This window comes from Megalops cyprinoides, chromosome 23 (assembly GCF_013368585.1).
Source record: "Megalops cyprinoides isolate fMegCyp1 chromosome 23, fMegCyp1.pri, whole genome shotgun sequence".
NCBI classification, from domain to species: Eukaryota; Metazoa; Chordata; class Actinopteri; order Elopiformes; family Megalopidae; genus Megalops; species Megalops cyprinoides.
This window is the reverse complement of record NC_050605.1, coordinates 13,508,450-13,527,696: the sequence shown is the minus strand read 5'-3', so window position 1 is coordinate 13,527,696 and position 19,247 is coordinate 13,508,450. Positions and strand designations below refer to the sequence as shown.

The following is a 19,247-nucleotide window of genomic DNA, read 5'->3' as shown; positions in this document are numbered from 1 at the left end:
CATCTGGTTCGCTGAGCCGTGCTCTAATGAGGGCAGCCCATCACTTGTTGTCTATAAATACCGCCACCGCCCTCCTCCTCTGCTCTTCAAAAGCTTTGTGATGGTTTGGGAACGCCAAGCTTGATGAATCTTGCCTCTTTCATCCCATGCTCACTATAGTCCTCAAAAAAGACCGCCTGTTTAGCATCCATAGGTTTCTCAGAATGCAGTTTTATGTATGAGTGTCATCATGAAAGCCTGTGCTGGTAGCGCCAAGCACAGTGCATGAAAAGACAATTATAATAGAGCTGTAGAAAAAACAGGAAAACTGATCTTTTGTAATAAAACATAAAAGCTTATATTTGTGACAGCAGCTGTGTGCAGAAACCGGGGCAAAAAACCTTCAAATTTCAGTTTTTCCATTTTCTTTGAACTTAATTAAATGTGTGTTTTGTTACTGCTTTTCAGTTCAGGAGTTTTTTTTTTATTCATGCAAAATATTTTAACTTATAAAACCATTTTTTGCTCAAGTGGAAATAACATGTTGAGAAAATATTGAGAATGGACCCTCTCAAGTTTAAAATGCTTTTTTTTGACAGCTGCAAAAAAAGTTTCTGGAAGGACACATACTTATGAAGGTACATTGTGCCTCCTTAAAGTCAGACCTGAACACTGTCCAGAGAATTCAGCAGTATAATGTAACCTGCAATTGTCTGGTTTCAGACAATTAGAGATATGGGGGCCTTGAAATTTAGAAAAAAAAAAAAAGAGAATAATTTTCTGGCTGAAAAGCATTCCAGGCCCGGTGTCTGCTGCAGTCCATTTGGCTATAGTTCATTCCAGGTCAGGCTGATCCTGCAGTCTGTTTGCCTGTAGTTTATTCCAGGCTGGGCTGCTGCCGTGGTCTGTTTGTGTGAGGCTCCTGGTGGGCTTGCAGTGAAGCTCCGGGCATGGGAGCGCTGTGGTTGATATCGGTTTCAAATTCTGCTCAGCTTTCCTGGGGTCCGCTGCATGGTGCCGTCAGTGTGCTTTGGATTCTGATTAACTAATTAATTGTTGTTTGTGTTGCTTTCCTGTTTACTTTGCCAAGCGGTCAAGTCTTGTTATAACTGTCCAGTCTGTTGGGGAGTCTAAAGGTGCGTCACATGTCATGGTTTGATTCTGAGACTGTGGCTGTAGCTAGGCGTTACACAAGCTGCTTAGCAAAGTGCTATTATCACTGGAGGGGGGGTCATGTTGATGCTCATGCAGGTTGAAACCTGTGAGGACCTCAAAGATGCATTCAGGAAAAAGGTGTAAAAAGGTAGAAAAAGTTCTGTCGGACTATTGCGGAAATACATTGTTTTCCAATGATGGAAATCACAGAGCTCCCGTCTGTATTTATGAATGGATTTGATTCATAGTTTCGGATGACTGACTCTCAGTAATGTGTATAGCCACATGGTGGAATGCCCTCCTGAGGAATTCTTGAGTTGTTCCTTGTTGATTCATAATTTGTGGATTCGCTGTGCAAAGGTTTCTGTCTCCTTGAGGGAAGTGGAGAGAGCAGGGTGATGCAATGTTAAACTCATCCCTCTCTGTCTTAGGCGTGAAGTTGTCATTAGTGTGAAATTAATGGGTAGGATGTTCAGCTGTGCCTTTTTTCTTATATTTCCCACCTTTGGCCTTGGTCTGTAGTCAAACTCTATTAAAATAAGCAAAATAATTTTATGTACATTTTCCCATCTGAGTCAGATATTCAAAAATAAATAATTATAATGATATTATATATTTTGTTTGGTTCTGTTTATCACAAAGAACACAACTATCTTGGTATCAGTACAAGGATCTTATGTGGTATGATTTGCAAAGCTTATATTTTGCATATTATTCACTTCTATAGCTGGTTATTTTCTGAAGCAATCCAGGTTAGGTGGTATTGTCACTGGTGCAAGAGCAATGCTGCATCGGAGTTTTGAGCCTACAACCTTTTGGTTACGGGAGCTTGATTACAGTAATGTCTGTCAAATGTCACTGTGCAGATGCCATTGATGGTCGGACATGCTTAAGTTAAAAACGTGGGTTCAACCGCGGTCTGTTCATCCTAGTTGGTATTGAACATGTACTTTGGTATCCAAGCCTGTCTGTATTTGTTGAGCGGTGATGGGGGTGAAGTTGCCAGAGTCGGACACTGCTGTGAGGTGAGAGCTCTGTGAGCAAAGAAACATGAAAGGTGATGCGTGGTGGATGGCGTTCATGTTAAAATGAAAGGCTGCGAGGCCTTTAAAGCGATCCCCGTGCCCTCTCATTTTTTGTTGATGTTTGACTTTGAGAGATGAGGGACGCGTTCTCGCAATTATAGAGCACCACGAAGGTGGGCTCAGCATTGCAGGTGGTGACAACGTTTTGAACAGGTATGCATTTGCTTACCTCTTTTTTTTCTGCTTTGCTTTTTTTCTCTTCTGATATGTGATAGAGGATTGAGATTTCTCGCTTGTACATGTTTTGCCTTTTTGAGTCTTATACAATTTACAAATATGAAGTATGCATAGATTTGTGTCTGTGTGTGTTTTGTAAGTGTGTATGTGATGTATGTGTGTGGTGTGTATGTGTGAATGCAAGTGCATGCCTGTGTGTGTGTGTGTGAGTCAGTCAGTGAGTGTTTGTCTGTGTGTTTTTGTGTGTGTTAGAAAAAAAAGTCCTAATGCAGAACACATGTTGCAACAGCTGGGGGCTTTTTCTCACATGGCCTTCAAATGTCTCACTGCATTCTCAATGATGGGTCATCCTGGGCCTTTCTAAGAAAAGGGCCGTTTCAGTCTTTAACAAATCACTCTGCTTTGCGCACAGCGTTTCAAACCAGCCTTTTTTAAGGGCTATATCTATGAGCTCTGAGGTAGAATTGAGATTGAGCACAGCCCCGGATTACTCCATCACAGTACAAATTCACCGCACACACAGATGTTTCTTGTTGTTTTTTTTTTCACCTCACCTTTTAAAGCTGAACAGAGATGTTGCTAACATGAGCTACCAGCAGGGAGTGGAATGTGTGTGTAAGGTTTACATCCTGCTTAATACATTCACCGGTACCCTCTGGGAGAAGGAGATTGAAACAGGCCTTGGCTCTGACTGACAGTGGGTCTCCTCTGTCCTGCTGCGTTTTGGGTCCCGTGGAGCAGTACCATGGTGGTCTGGCACACGGGACCACCGGTGTAGCAGTGTGGGGCGACTCTCCTCTCTGCCCTCCTGCAGTATGCTAACTGCTGATCCTGCTGGGACCTGCTGCTTTGTTTTATTGTCCTCACTCTTCAATGCTGGTGACAGGGTTTGGTAATCCATAAAGGAGGGCAGCGAGTGTAAAACAGAAAGGGAGAGGCTTTCCATACATCTCATTAATTAGCGTGGGATGTGAGCAAATCCCCAGGAGTGGGTATCAAAGCTAGGGCAGCCATAAGTGTGTTTGTCCAGATATGCATACAGTCCATTCATGATGCTATTCAGGAATGTATGATGGTGAAGGTTTTTTTTTTTCTTGTTTCTTTTAGACAAGGCCCAAATCCTAGTTAGCACGTAATGTGGCTGAGAGGCTCGTTAGCATTCTGGAGAGGCTGCAGTCATTGAGGGGATAAAATTAAGCCAAAGTGGAGAAGATTGGTGGATTCACAGAGAAGGGAAGGGCTTTCAAGAAAAGAGAAGCTTGAACTACTGCCCAGGCTTGCTCCCACGAGGAGAAGGTGTTTCAAGGCCATTAACACCTGTGTCTCATTAATAACGGGCCTCTCGGGCTCTCTCAGTCCGCACCGTGTCGCACCGACTGAGGAACAACTCCGCTGCTCTTTATGCTGTGTGTGAACCGGAGTCCCACAGGTGTTCACCCGAGGTTACAGTCTTCAAAAGGCATTAGTGCACCAGCCTATACCAGCCCATCTGACATTCTCCAGGGAAAGCTTTGATTAATAATCCCTGTCTTATTAATGTAATTATGAGAATCCCGGGGAGGGTAAAGGTGTCTGCATGGCGTCGTACCCTTGAGCAAAGTTCTTCAATTTAAATTGCCTCGGTAAACATGTCCAGCTGTGTACATCTATAATGCGCAGAAACGCAGGCTATGTAAGCCTTCATGGATAAAGGTGTGTGCCAAGCAAATCGTTTAATGGTAATTACTGTAAAACATGCTCTTGCAGTTGTAATAGGCACTTTGGTAAATTTAGGCCTGAATGGGTTTTGAAGTTTTAGCCTTCTTGCAGTGGGAGAGGCTATTTAATTTGAACTCTCAATCTCCTGTGATTAAAGAAAACAAAGACAAATGATGTTTCAAAGAGAATTGTCATCGCAGGGAGTGTATTACAGAACCATTGCCAGGGCATGAAGCCCTTGAAAATCCCTCAGGAATGTGATTTATATTCCACAGATCTTCCCCGAACCTCCTGAGATGCAGTTGTCCAGAGCTGTCTGGCTTGAGTAGTGTCTCTACTATAGATAAAAAGAACAGAAAGAATAGGGTCCAACATGAAGCTCATATTATTTGATTAATTTGACAAATATGTTCAGCAAATCTACTCAGCTGCAACATTTCAGTCTCATTGGACCTCGTTCGGTTCATCCTATCTTCAGCAAAGAGCCAGCAGCCCCAAAGTGGTCTGGAACCTGCAGTGCAATATGGTAAGTGGATTGCTGAAAGAGTTAATCCACAATGTTCCTTCTGTATGCTGGGAAGAATTTAAGGTTTTCTGGGGTCATTTTGGAAAACAAGAAATCGCAACCTCTCAGTGGTCTTTGAGAACAGTCTGTTCAGCTCAGTCTCGCAGTACACGTGAAACCCTTTGCTAAACTGCAGTATTTACATCACAGAAGTGCCGAAGCGGTGGAAGGCTGCTCGTTAGTGGTGCCATTACCTTGAAGACTCTGCCGTCATGCCACTGTCAGAATGAGCTCAAGTTAACTGCAGAAAGATATTTGAGCAGAATATGTGAGTGTTTTTCACTCCATTATCCATTACATTTGGCAGATGCTCTTACCCAGAGCGACTTACATAGGTTACAGTTTCATTCATTTCATTTATACAGCTGGACATTTACTGGGGAAATTCTAGATTAAGTACCTTGCCCGAGGGCACAGCAGCAGTGGCCCAGTGAGGAATCAAACTGGCAACCTGTCAGTTACGAGTTATGCTCCTTACTACTATGCTACACTGCCACTCATATCATGGCCTGTTTTTTTTTGCCCTGTAGCGTCTTGAAGATTTGCGTCTGTGCAGCTGTCTTTATGTAGACTTAATATGTTAAGTTGTAGTGTTAGTGAAATGGCTGGAATGCTTTTGCTCTGTTTGATGGGGGAATGCGTTCAGAGCATTTATTAATGAGCTGCTTAGTAATGGATTACAGCTGTGGTGTTTTTTTTTTAATGCTGTTGGAGGAAGAGGAAACCCAGCCTAAGCAGGAATTTGGTATTTGGGGACTGATGTCACTGAAACCGGAGAGCCTGTCCGCCAGTGAGCGTGACTCGGTGTGGTTCTGTGAGTGACACCTTGTGAAACGCGGGTCGCTGGCCACCAGGGAAACCCACACGTAGCCAGTGACGGTCCGCTGCACTGGTATCCCGGCACGCTGTTCGCACGGTCCCGGTCTGCAGCGAGAGACCCTCATGCCATTCCTGCCGTCACTTCTTGTTATCTGAACCCTTGTGTTTCCTTATCGCCGTGCCGCAGCCCCCCTGAGTCTGTGTGCCAGGGCTAAAGGGCTGCAGAGAAAGACAGAGGCCGTTTTGTCCCGCATTCCATTCTGAGACGACTCTGCGGCACCTAACGTGGAGCAGAGGATTTGGTTACAGATGGCCATACTCACGGAGCCACTTATACAATCGGGAGGTGATGTATGATGTCTCTGCTTTATCTTACAGGAGGAACAGTTTTAATCTGAGAGATTGAGCACAGAAAAACAAATGTGAAAGGCGTTGAACGGGCGTCACGTTGTTGTAGGCAGCAAAGCGTGACTTCGTCATTTATCGCACGCGCTGTGTTCTGCATGAGTGAACCTAGCAATAGAGAAACCACTGTGGCCCCTTTCAGCCGAAATACAGGTGGTTCTGAAGAGCAGTTCATTATGAACTGAGAGGCAGGCGTATGCTGCCGGGAGAAGAATGCAACAGCGCACATGGCTTTGCTCATTGACAAATTCACATGCGTTCTGAGATTTTACTGCCTGCCCTCTTGGTCTGCGTGTAATGCTACACGCTCTTATGGCGTGGCAGCGCCGCAGTTTGCAGAATGTGGGCCCTGGCTCATTTTGCTGACACCGTTGCTCCCTTTCATTGCTGGGTGAGCAAGTGGCAACTGGAAACTGTGAACATTCAGCTGGGTAAATAAGTGTGGGATTTACCTCTATATATTTGTTTGAAGGTATGATTTCATATACTGTGTGCACTGGGGATCGGAGACAGAAAGGCAGCTTACAGTAGAGTGACTCTACAGGGTGGTTGGCAGCCAGAATCCAAACATTGTGACACCATTGGTTGTTTGTATGAGTGTGCGTGTGTGTGCATGTTTGTGTATCTATTTGCAAAGCGCCCTTGTGTTTTATTTCTCCCCCAGCACTGCAGGCATGGGATGTGTGTGAACAAGGAGGCGGAGATGAAACCAGTCCATGGAGAGTGGGGCCCCTGGGGGCCCTACAGCGCCTGCTCCAGATCCTGTGGAGGAGGCACCAGAAGCACAGCCAGAGACTGCAACAAACCTGAGTAAGTCAGCAGAATCTCTCTGGATATGTTAGTAAGACTCCTGAATCTCTTTGACTCTCTGAGTAAGGCAAGTGAATCCCTCTGAGTCTTAAGACTCACAGGTTCTGCTAATTCTGATTAAGACTCACAAATCTCTGACTCTTTGAGCCTCTCAGAAAAGAAATCCACAGTGTCACTGAATACATAATGTGATTTCTCTGTTCATATTGTTACTCTGAAAGACTTACAGTTAGCCTATAAGATATGTGGCAATTAGCTATGAACTGAAGAAATCAAAATTTAATTGTATTTGTCTGTGGGAAGTTTGACCTGACTGAGGTGAATTGATGTGAGTTCATAATGTAAAGTTAGGACATATGATGCAAAAGTTGTAGACAGATGGTAATCATTTCAGTAACACTTCGCATTAAGGTAAAGTGAACTGACATATTAGCTATCAACCATACCTTTACCAAGGTGACTGATTAATTAGTGATGTCAATAGTCTTGATTCATGGTACTTCATCATGAATTTATCCTCTTTGGGCACCTGTAGTAAAGTTCACACCAATTACCATTCACCATTCACACCTTTATGTCTAATTAATGTCTAATTCACATCAATAGTAAATTAATGTGCCATGATTGCTTCTTATAATGATTTACAGCATCAGTCTAAATATGGAACATTTGGTGTCAGTCACATATTCAAGTGTATGTATTGTTAACTATTTCCTCAGTCTACATAAATACATGTCTATGCTTTGTAAATGCATCAATTAATGCAATATTCATGATTACAAATGCATTATTTCATGTGCAACTCACTGTGCTTCTTGTGACTCATGCTGATGTGACCATTGTCCCTGTCTTGCAGGCCGACAAATGGAGGGAGATTTTGTGTGGGTCGGAGAATGAAGTTCAGATCGTGCAACACGGAGCCGTGTCCGCGGGGTCGGCGAGACTTCCGGGAGGAGCAGTGCTCTCAGTTTGATGGAAAACATTTCAACATCAACGGTCTACCTCCCACTGTCCGATGGGTTCCCAAGTACAGTGGAAGTGAGTATAATTACAGAGAAAGAGAGATCATTATTGCAGAGGGCATTACTGAGAGCTGTGAACCCTTTGATGTAGATCGCCACATGGATATGTCCATTATTCACCAATCCCCAGGGAGGGCTGGTGTGCAATGGTGTGTCACTGTGTTTATTTGGACTGTAATGATCACTTACACACTGCTGAGTCATCCCTCCTTCATGTTACTGTTTTATTGGATAAATGTATAATGTGTTTTAAAATGACAAACAAGTCAATGACGGGTATTAATCAAAGGAAAAAAGAGCTAGCTACACAATTTAGTGCTACTAGTTAGCTATTTTGCTAGCCCACTAGATGTAAGTGTGCAAGAACAGACAGCCACAGCTGGCCAGTTGGCTGACCACTGTTCTTAGAGGATGCTGTCCTCTTTTTCTGTGGCTCCAGCTATATCTCTTTCTGGTCTCAGTTGTGGGGCCCTGTGGTCTGAAGAATATAAACAACTAGCTAGCCAGCGGTCACTGACCATTACCTAATTAGCTGGCTAATTAGCTAGAAGTCACATGTCAAAGGCCTAGGGCACCCTACAGTCCAAACTCCCGTATCACTTAAAAGCCTGTGATTGATCATTTCATGGGGCTTGAAACTTGCAACTTTATTCACAGAAGTAACCTACACATGGTTTCAGGGGCTTTTCAATCCAGATAAGACTGAAGTTTGGCTACAAAGATGACACATTTGAGGTGTTCATAAGAAATTTCAGCCTAAAGTGATCACAATGAGCTGTGTAATCAAGCCAGAATTGCCTCAGAACGGTGCAATTTCTGTAAGCAGGAAAACACTTTCAAAGAAAGCACACTGCTTTTACGAAATGTATAAAAGAGTGTATGTGATTATGATGAAGAAAATAATTTGGCTGACCTTGATCTTTCATGGTCAGAGAACATTGATTTGATTTCATCATACTGAATACTGTGTGAAGATTGATGGAAGATGCTGGAGGTGAGCGTTTTTTGGCTGATAGCCTGAAGTGGGCGTTTTTTGGCTGATAGCCCGAAGTGGGCTTTTCCATTGATGGGCGTTGCTGCTTTGCTTCTCCTTGTAGTTCTGATGAAGGATCGGTGCAAGCTTTTCTGCAGAGTCGCCGGGACGACGGCGTACTATCAGCTGAAGGACCGCGTCATTGACGGCACGCAGTGTGGCCCGGACACTGACGACATCTGTGTTCAAGGCCTGTGCAGGGTACTGTTTTAAAAACGCCTAATCTGTCCACCCCTCATGCTGTGTTTGAATGTAGATAGGAATGCTTGAACACATGCGTGATTGATAATGTTAAACAGAATATCATGTAGAGCCTCGCTGGACGTGACCTTGCCCCTGAAAGCAGGGGGAAGGCGAAGGGAACTGCTGTTCAGAATGTGGCAAACATGACACCTCTCAGGTTCAATCAAGTCTCACTTCTTCTGCTGTGTCCCTCTTCTTGTTCTTCTAGCAAGCGGGGTGTGACCACGTGCTGAACTCCAAGGCGAGGAACGACAAGTGTGGAGTCTGTGGCGGGGACAACTCCTCCTGCAAAACTCTCGCTGGGACCTTCAATAACGCTCAGTATGGTAAGCCTGTCTCATGCTTTGAGTCAGGGCAGTGAAAACCTCTCTCACCTTCTCTTCTCGCCAGTCCAGCACTGGTATACAAAACTGATCCCGCAACACCACTGAGTACTAAACATAAATAAAACTCAGAACACGTCTGAACGTAATGTTAGCATTTTTAGAAACTGAGCCCAATAGTTGATTTGTCGGATTAATACGGGATAAAATGGGATGAAACAGCAGTAGACCATCATTGTATGCTGGGAGCAGGGTTTTTCTGTGTCATCCTTCTGTGTTCATGCTCTGAAGCATGGCAGATCCTGCAAATAATAATAACCTTAATTTTTGTAGTGTCAGAAGCTGCGGTTTCCCAAAACCAGTCCTTCACTGATAGCAGCAGGGAATGCTATCTCTGTGTCATGTATTTCCCTGGCTGGGCCCAGACCATCGTTACCTGGGGGTTTGTTTTATTTTTCAGTCTCGGTCGGATCGTTTTTTTTTTCGTCTGGGAGAATATGTGCTGAATGTGTGTTCATCCCCAGCTCTGTCCTAGCTGGAGCCCCGGCAAGGCCTGGGATAACTGTACGGAAACCAGAGCGGATACAGCTGCGGTCTGCAAGCAGCGCCGCACATCTGATCCGAGACATTTTGGGTTCTCTCCAGCTGCTGGGACCTGCAAACAGCGCTGGGACACCCATGGGGCTTGTTGTGATTGGACCACTAATTAGGCGACAAAGTCGTCAGCGCTTTCTAGGCCTCTTTGAATGTAGTGCTGCTGCCACATGTACAAATAGGCCGCTTGCAATTTCACTCTGCTCTCATCAGTCCAAAGCAGTTTAGCAAAATGTCTTTTGGCCTTTCATGGTTTAGAGAGAGCCCACCGCATCTATGGAAGGGGAACCAGCAGAGCCCATACATCATGTTTTCCCTGCCACATTAATTAGCGGGGACACCCATCTGATTACGAGCATGTCTGCTGCTATGAGAGGCACAATAAATTTCTCCAGTGATCTGGCTGGTTCTTCCTGCCAAGGGGAGAATACAGTGTCTCCGCTCATCGTATGTGGTAACCACAAAAATCCCGGAGTGTTCGGATGGAGAGAAACAAGATCAGTGGCCTCAATTTAGAGCATACTCTCTGAGATCGTTGTGTTTGCATTCTGTGGTTGAGTTAAATTGTGTGTATGGTCATTGGGCCAGTACTGGGGTTTCACATAAGTGCAGGGTCTGGGGTTTACTCTGTGGGGGATTATTGCAGTGGCTTTTAAGTTCACTCATTACAAGTACTTATGCTCTTATGCTGTCCACACCAGTTGGTGAGTGGATTTGACGAAAAGAAAACACATTTCACTTTATTTGGCAACTGACGTTAACTATTATATCAAAATTTGTAGTGAGTGACCTTGCCAAATTGGCTTTTTTTAAGGAAATGTTGATTGAATAATGCCTATTATTAAAGATATTTTACAGCTGGGATATTTTTTAGACAAAGGGATTGGCTTTTCCATTGAGCTTTTTCCGGATAGGGCTCAGCTCTCTTGCTTCTTCACTCTTACTCGGGGTGATCTGTCTCTCTCTACTGCTGTGCTGCATCTCAGGCTCAATTTTATCATAACATGTGTGCAGGTCTGTTATTTTAATCCTTCGGGACACACTCCTTGAGTTGCTTTGATAGATTTCATGGTTTCAAACACATGACTTATAAACATCTTTACATTTTTGATTGCAGGATTGTTGCAAAGGTAGCCTCACAGAAACCATTGTTATGATTGATTGTTATGAATGGTTATTTCCCAGCAGCAGATGGAACACACAGATATAGATTTATCCATTTTTCAATGAGAAAATTGATTGTTTTTTTATGTTAAATTAATGTTTTTTGATGGACATGACTGTGTAAGCTTTACAAGTGCTGCCCCCTAGTGGTTCAACCTGTTACAACGACCTGTGTTGTATACCTTTCTGTCAGGAGGATATGACAGGGAAATTACAGAGCAACTCAAGAGCTCTCTTGTAATTAGTTATCATTCTATCAGAGAGTAAAATGACCTCTGGAGATTGTTTTAACCCAGTTTGTTTGTAAGTGTGACATTAATCTTGAAGATTGAATTGTTTCCTGCCTGGAGCCTGATCATTAGTGGAGCCATTTCATCAGTGTGGGCCTGTTTAACACTGCCTCCTGACTGCTACATTATGAAACTTGAAATGCCAGCTTTCCTGTTGATCTCCCTAACTCCATTATTTTTCTTGCAGGTTACAATGTTGTTGTAAGAATCCCTGCAGGAGCGACCAACATCGACATTAAACAAGTGAGCTACTCTGGAAAACCAGAGGACGACAACTACCTCGGTGAGTGTTTCCAGCAAAGGTCAGGAATGCCGTTCATTCAACACTTGATTGTGTGACACTGCAAGTATCACATATTGTGCAGTGAGCAGCGTTGTTTTTAACAGCACTACAAATGCAACTCAATGATGTATTTCTCGAAGCATGATTCCCAAGATGAACTAACTCTGTCATCAGAAGTACAGCTATTTCCAAAATATGCAATGCACACCTGACAGAATACATTACATTACATTAGTGGCATGTAGCAGACGCTCTTATCCAGTGAAACTTAAATAGGTTACAGTTTTTTTTACATGTTACCCATTTATACAGCTGGATATTTACTGAGGCAATTTTGGGTTAAGTGCCTTGCCCAAGTGCACGACAGCAGTGCCCCAGCAGGGACTCGAACCGGCAACCTTTCAGTCTCCTGTTCCTTACCACTATGCTACACCGCTGCCCTGAATCCGCGTGTCGCGAAAAGAGCCTGTCTCTGGCTTGCCTGCGCCTGTGAGTGATCACTGTGAAACGGGCCTTCCTTCCGAGGTACACGCAGTTGAGATGGAAATGGCGCGGATCTTTTGCAGTTCTTTCGAGGGAGAAACAGGGAGGGAGGGAGAGAGAGAGAGAGAGAGAGAGAGAAAGAGAGAGAGAGAGAGATGAATGAGTGTGGAAGAGGTGGTAATTAGAGACATGTGTAAGCCGGCGCAGATGAAAGCAGATAGGGGCTCCGTGCGATGGGCGGCGATAAACACCCCTATGCGGAAATTTGCTCGCGACGTCGCGGGGGTTGCAGAACGTTTGCTTTCGTCTGCACTCGCGCTACGGGAGACCCCTGGCTCCGAGACTCAGGAGAGAGTTTTCTTTGAAGAAGCTAGCCATCTCCACCGTCGCAGCTCAGATTTAGTTGAAGAGGAAACTTAAAACCAGCCGTATATAGGCTTGAATGGAAACAGAATTATTTGCAAGCCAACACACAGTGTTATACAGTTGTTTCCAACATTAGAATAACTGCATATTTTTGCAAATATGCAGTAAATATACATTTTGTGAAGGGATAATAAACGGAATTTTGATTGCTTGTGTGTGCGTGTGTGAGGGAGTGTGTATTTGAATTGGTGGTGGAACTTTCACTACAGCTCTTAAGTGAACTGAGGAATACTTTAAAAGCATGGTTCTTTTGACTGCAGCTCATGAAAAAAGAAATGTTTAATCAAGATATCCGAAGTTCCCGTGTTCTTTCTTCTTAGAGATTGCATTTTTTGGTATTTGCTTTTTCCTCCAGCATTGTCCGATAGCCAGTCTAATTTTCTCCTGAATGGGAACTTTGTGGTGGCCATGTTCAAAAGGGAAATCACTTTCAAGGGAACGGTCATTGAATACAGTGGGTCAGACACCAAAGAAGAGCGCATCAATTGCACTGAGAGGATCGATGGCGAGCTTGTTGTTCAGGTCAGTCTTGCTCTGTGAATCATTCCACTCAGATAGTGTAAATGCTCTATAAGCAGAGTTCAATACAAAGGCAGTGGATCAAAATTTAACTACGCATGTATGGTTCTACACTCTCTATGGTCCATATATTAACAGCTCTTCCTTAATTTGATACTCACATGTCATCCCTAGTTTGGCTTTCAGTGATATTAATGAAAAATATTGTATAACAGTGAAAAAAGTAATACTTGCTTGTATGTATTGCTCAGAGATAGTGTAGGTACAAAGCACCATTGTGATTCATTGTGAGCTGTGCAGTGGACAAGTCCTCCTTTCTCCTTGCTCTAGGTCTTATGTGTAGGCAACCTGTACAACCCTGACGTGCGCTACTCCTTCAACATCCCCATCGAGGAGCACAAGGAGCAGTTTGTCTGGGACCCCTCTGGGGCCTGGCTGGAGTGCAGCAGAATGTGTCAAGGTACAGTGGCAGTAATCACTGTCAATGTTGTTCACAGCTCACGGACAGAGACAGGAGATTGCTATGTGCTGACTGTCTGTTCGCCATATTAATACACAACATGTCTGTGCTACCCCTAATAGGTGCACATGGTCCAGTTGTGCTGCTAAGTGACAAACTGCAGTGTAAAATAACATGCTTGAATCGCGATGCCAGAAGTTGTTTATAGACAGTGCAGCACAGTGGCAGTACAGCCTGTAGGGTTCCCAGGCTCACACAAACAGCAGGCCAGTGGGAACAGGGTGGAAGACAGAAACCAGATCCTTAGTGGGTACATGGGAATGTGGCAAGTGTCCTTGCGTGCCACACCTTGTTATCTGCTCGACACAGTGGGACAGTGTGAGGGGCTCTGCTGTAGACATTTGTCACCTACACCGAGGCCCAGTCTGCAGCTGGCTGCACAGATGTCCAATCACATGGCAGTATATCACCGTGATCCAGTCAGAGTTACTGACACGGGCGGTTTGTGTGCTGCCCCGGCACCTCCCTCCAGGGCCTCCTGGGGGCCTCCCTAGGGCATTCCCTGTTCAGCTCAGTGAGACCTTTATGGAGATGAGGGTGTAATACTCTGTCACCTCAGGAAGGGCTGGTATTAACAGTACATATTTTAACATTCTGTTCACATGGACAGGGAATAAAAAACTCTGGGGAAAAAAGCATGTGAAAGGGGACAGCATGTCAAAGTTTAGATCAAACTATTTTGGGGAAAAATAGTTTCTGGCAGTTGACCAAATTTCCAGATGTGAATTTTTTTTTTTCCTTCTCTTGTGTCGTCTAATTCAAACCGTATGGTCTGGCCTCGTAGGTGAGCGAAGGCGCAAGGCCGTGTGCGTGCGGAAGAGCGACCACCTGGTGGTGTCCGACCAGCGCTGCGAGCACCTTCTGCGTCCCAGCGGGGCCTCCGAGCCGTGCAACGGCGACTGCGAGCTGAGGTGAATGACCGCACATGACGTGACGCGCTTGGTGCCGTGCGGAGGGGCCTAGCTCTGAGCACACGCTGCGGAGTTTGAACGTGGTTTGGCCGTTTGCAGGTGGCACGTGGCTGGGAAGAGTGAGTGCTCGGCGAAGTGCGGGCCGGGCTACAGGACCCAGGACGTCCAGTGCATGAAGTACAGCCTGGCGAAGAGGCAGAGTGAGCGCGTGGACAGCCGGTCTTGCAGCGACCTGCCTAAGCCGCCGGTCCGAGAGCCCTGCCATGGAGACTGCCTGTTGAAAAGCTGGCACTACAGTGCCTGGTCCCAGGTTAGTGAAGGGTTGCCATTACAATGCCTGATCCCTGGTAAGTGGAAAAAAACTGGCACAGTAGCACCTGAAGCCAGTGCCTGAACACTGTAGAAATGGCCCCACAGAAACTAGACTAAGGTGGCTAAAGACCTTGCACTACATTGCCTGGTCCCACAAATCCAGGTTAATTAGGAGCGAGCATTTCAGCACCTGTTCTGAGGTTAATGAAGAGCTGGCACAAGGGTGTCAGGTCCCAGGAGGCTGTGGGAGCTCATACTGGTAGACCCCCTAGGCCACACATTTTGAATACTAGGGTGCTCTGTGTTCAACATGTCAGAATAAAGATTGCTTGTTGAATATGAAGATTATTTTAGGGGTTTCTTTTTCTGCTTTCTGTTTATTTGGTGTTTGCTGTTTGGAGTCTTTCTGGCGCTGCTTTGGGATTGTGCATAGTTCACAAAAGTGTGTGGTTTTACACAGCATGAGAGTTCTATACAGTAGATGTTCCCATTGTAACTTTCATATCCAGTTCCCTCAAAAATCCCCAAAGCCATGAGCCGGGACCGTGTTGCATTTCCATTGAGGTAGTGCTGGTGACTTTCAGTGCTCCAAGACTTGTGGCCGGGGTGCCAGGACCAGAGAAGCCTACTGCATGAACAACCTGGGCCGTCGGCTGGCAGACCGAGAGTGTGCTGAGTACCAGCGAGTGGTGACCGAGAGCTGCAATAACGTAGCTTGTCCAGACTGGTCAGCCAGCGAGTGGAGCGAGGTAAAATCAATCAATCAAGCAAACATTCATTCATTCATACTCATTCATTCATTCATTCCTTCATTCACTCAATGAAATATGTACAGAGTGCAAAGTGTAACTGGTAACATTCAATGAAATGGACGAAGGAGCTATAATACTATGCTAAACAGAGAACAAATTACCTGCATTGTATTGAAGCTAATGTTGGTTTGTAAACATAGATGTTGTAATTCAGTACTGTCCTTATGTAAATATACAGCAGTAATGTACTGTATGTGAACAAACTGCATTCTAGCCCTAAGCCTCATATGGACTTGTCTCTCTCTCTCGCCCTTTCTCTCTCTCTCTCTGTGTCTGTCTCTACCTGCCGCAGTGCCTGGTGACTTGTGGGAAGGGTGTGCGACACCGCCAGGTGTTCTGTCACCTGAACCAAGAGAAGCTGAGCGAGCATTTCTGTGACCCCGACAGCAAGCCACCAGCAGTGGAGAGCTGCCAGCTTCCGGAGTGCGCCTCGTGGCAGGTCGGGGTCTGGGGGATGGTGAGTACATTACAGCCCAAGCAGACGAGGTCACTAGGGGGCTCTTGTGGTGCGTGACATATGGCCCACCAGGTGACCCTGCCTGGATTTACACCCACAGGATATGAGGGCAGACCATAAGCACACACCAGGAAATGGGTACTCCAGCACAAGTATAACACAGCTCCATAACTCAAGCTATCACACTCTCATAAATGTTGCCCAACATCTTCCCATAAATCTTATCCACACATAAACAAGTTTACATCGCTAATAAAATAGAAGCACATCAAATAAATATCTTTCTCTGTAGTGTATCAGGAGGTCTAACATGCTAATTGTTTCAAGTTTACTATTAGAATTTATTATATTCACAAATATGGAAAATATTTGATTCATTATTGCCTGTGTAAGTCTTTACTTGAATGGTGAATTAAGCAGAGGTTTCCCACGGTCTTTTAACGCCCCGTGTGTTGTAATTTACTCAGATGTTAACATTGCTCTGGGGAAAGCATTCGGAGCCTGAGACAGCACGCGAGTGGGGAGGAGGCTAATGCAGGTTTCAAAGGGACTGTTTGCCAGGCAGTTTGCCTGTTTGAGGTCCCACGCACTTCAAAGGCGGGGTAATGACAGGCCTTTACCAGACGCTCTGTGCCGGACTTTGCAGTGTGCTGTGACCTGTGGCCATGGCTACCGGATGCGCGCTGTGAGGTGTGTGTCCGGAGCGTATGGGGAGACCCTAGACGACCGGGAGTGCAACGCAGCTGCCAGGCCCAGGGACAGCCAGGTAAAAAAAAAAAGAAACACAAAAAAAACATTTGTCACAGTCATTTTTCATCATAGCCGTGGAGGCCCATGATGCCTGCGGGGTTTACCTACTAAGCTCTTGAGCATCTAATTCAAATAATCATTGTCTAGATTGAACTTTCCTCCACACTTTGTCGTGTCACTGGTTTGCAAGGTGCTGGGGAACTTTGGGGACCACATTCTTCCTGACCTGGAATTGAGTCGACTGTAGATGAAGGTGTTTTTAATAACCCTATTTGTCTTCTGAACAGGACTATGAGTTGAGTTGTGTCTGTTCCAGTACATTATATTGCATTGCATTACATTACATTCATTTAGCACTCACTCTTATCCAGAGCGACTTCCAGCACAAAGTATATGCTGATTTAGATGTAATTAGTGACAATGTGTTTTTTGGAAAACAGGAGTGTGAGCTGCCCGCCTGCCCCCGGGCACCCCCCGCCCACAGCACTGCCAAACCCGATGTCCAGGGCCAGTTCATCACTCAGTGGCGATTCGGCTCCTGGACGACGGTGAGTCCCCGCCCCGCGACCGCATTGGCCCTGAGCTGGAGGCCTCTCTCATACCTCACATTGTTCTTCTCCCCCCTGCAAATGAAAACCAGATTATTTCTAAACACAGGGTCTGATTTCAAAGATGTGGCAGTTATGTCAACCCAAGATGCTGTATAAACTTGCTTGTCCAAATACTTGTGCGAGTGTGGTCCCTGTGGAAGAATGCATCACTCATGAAAAGCCACTGAAGCCTTGGTCTGCTTGTGTGAAAATATGCAAGACGGGCTGTGGAATCTAAATGATATTATTGTGAGCGTGTCCATTCCTGCGGAATCTCCGTGATTACACAAGTTTATGAATATGAATATACAGTATGATTGTGATTATATTTGCTCTTTGGCAGTGGTTGCAGTGGCAATGGACTTGTGTCCATAGTCAACTGTAGAAATACTTGAGAAATACAGCTGCCTTAAGAGAAGCTGATGTCTGGAGAGGACTTTATTGCAGGTAAAAGCTAAAGTGCCGGAAAGGACCTCTGAAATGACCTGTGACTGAACAGTGGCTGCTTTATTGCGCAATACAGAGCTGCAAAATCAATCCGTGTTTCCACTACTGTGGCCACAAAACGCTCTTCTTATGATGATGTAAGACACACAAGTAAAATTGTACTGCTGGTTCTCCGTGTTTCGGTGCTAGCGCAGTCCCTCATGTTTTGGTGTAATATTTGAAAAAATTCAAGAAAAGGTAGTGATAAAATCAGCAAATTGGTACAGCTTGACTTTTCATTGAGTGCAACATTAAATAGATAGCTTACTAAATCACAGTCTGCCTTCAGTCAATCCCCTGATAAAGTTATTTCAAAGAATGAGCAAACCCCATCGAGAGTCAACACAAAGGGAGCTATGACATCTGATGAAACAGATGAGCATATCCAAGGTCAAAGGTGTTTCTCTTCGGCTCTGATGTCCCCCTGTTGAGGTGGTGTGAATATTGTGACAGAAACCCTGTCATGACTATGCTGGGTGTGTGTCTCAGTGCTCCGTGTCCTGCGGGAAGGGGAAGAGGGCTCGCTATGTCAGCTGCCGGGACTCCCAGGGAGGGGTGGCGGACGAGTCCTACTGCGCGCACCTCCCCCGTCCCCCAGAATCCTCAGCGTGCTTCAGTCCCTGCGGACAGTGGCGTGCAGGGGAGTGGTCTCCCGTAAGTGGCCTTGTCTAAGTCTCTGCCTCCTTCAAGCTCTGGGGCTAAGCTTCCGTTCTGTTGTTTATAAACACCAATTTGACTAATAGGTCTGTTTAAAGTGCTCCGCTGTTTTGATTCGGGCAGTGCTCGGCAACCTGTGGTCTGGGGAGGTCGACCAGGCAGGTAGCGTGCAGTAACTACCACCACCAGGTGGAGGAGGGCTTCTGCGACCCAGACGAGCGGCCCACCACCGAGCAAGAGTGCAGCGCCCCGCCCTGCCCCTCTGTGTACCACCTTAGGCCCAACGATCACCCCCGCGTCGCCCACGCGGACTACCCCCACAACCCCAGCTCCCACCCCGGCCACAGCACCTGGAACGTCCCGTCCGCAGACAACCAGTGGAGGACGGGGCCCTGGGGAGCAGTATGTTCAGCACGCTGTCCGAGCGAACCTTCAGGAGGCACAAGGACACATTCAGTCTAACTGCAGTGCGCTTTGTGATTTGGAAATCTAAGCACATACATTTTCACTAGTTCTCTACATATATATGTGGGTAAAATTATACACACACACAAAGTTAATACTTTAAACCAGCCTTTATTTTCTCAGCTTTTCAGTGCATAGAAATCACAATCAAGGCATTTACCAGATTTTGTAGACCTCTCTTATGGGATGTTTCAGTTCTGAGCTGGATTTGCAG

At 45.5% G+C, this 19,247-nt stretch overlaps 1 protein-coding gene across 1 annotated transcript in view; it reads left to right on the top strand.

Annotated features, from left to right (window-relative positions):
- LOC118770247 (A disintegrin and metalloproteinase with thrombospondin motifs 20-like) overlaps positions 1-19,247 on the top strand; it is a 76,865-nt gene that overhangs the window by 30,668 nt on the left and 26,950 nt on the right. Inside the window, exons 12-26 of the mRNA XM_036517797.1 lie at positions 6,548-6,693; positions 7,550-7,731; positions 8,813-8,949; positions 9,200-9,317; positions 11,550-11,645; positions 12,910-13,076; positions 13,404-13,533; positions 14,378-14,504; positions 14,604-14,814; positions 15,401-15,565; positions 15,921-16,085; positions 16,732-16,851; positions 17,276-17,383; positions 18,401-18,565; positions 18,692-18,970. Coding sequence (XP_036373690.1) covers positions 6,548-6,693; positions 7,550-7,731; positions 8,813-8,949; positions 9,200-9,317; positions 11,550-11,645; positions 12,910-13,076; positions 13,404-13,533; positions 14,378-14,504; positions 14,604-14,814; positions 15,401-15,565; positions 15,921-16,085; positions 16,732-16,851; positions 17,276-17,383; positions 18,401-18,565; positions 18,692-18,970 — 2,316 coding nt within the window. The remainder of the gene's footprint in view (positions 1-6,547; positions 6,694-7,549; positions 7,732-8,812; positions 8,950-9,199; positions 9,318-11,549; positions 11,646-12,909; positions 13,077-13,403; positions 13,534-14,377; positions 14,505-14,603; positions 14,815-15,400; positions 15,566-15,920; positions 16,086-16,731; positions 16,852-17,275; positions 17,384-18,400; positions 18,566-18,691; positions 18,971-19,247) is intronic.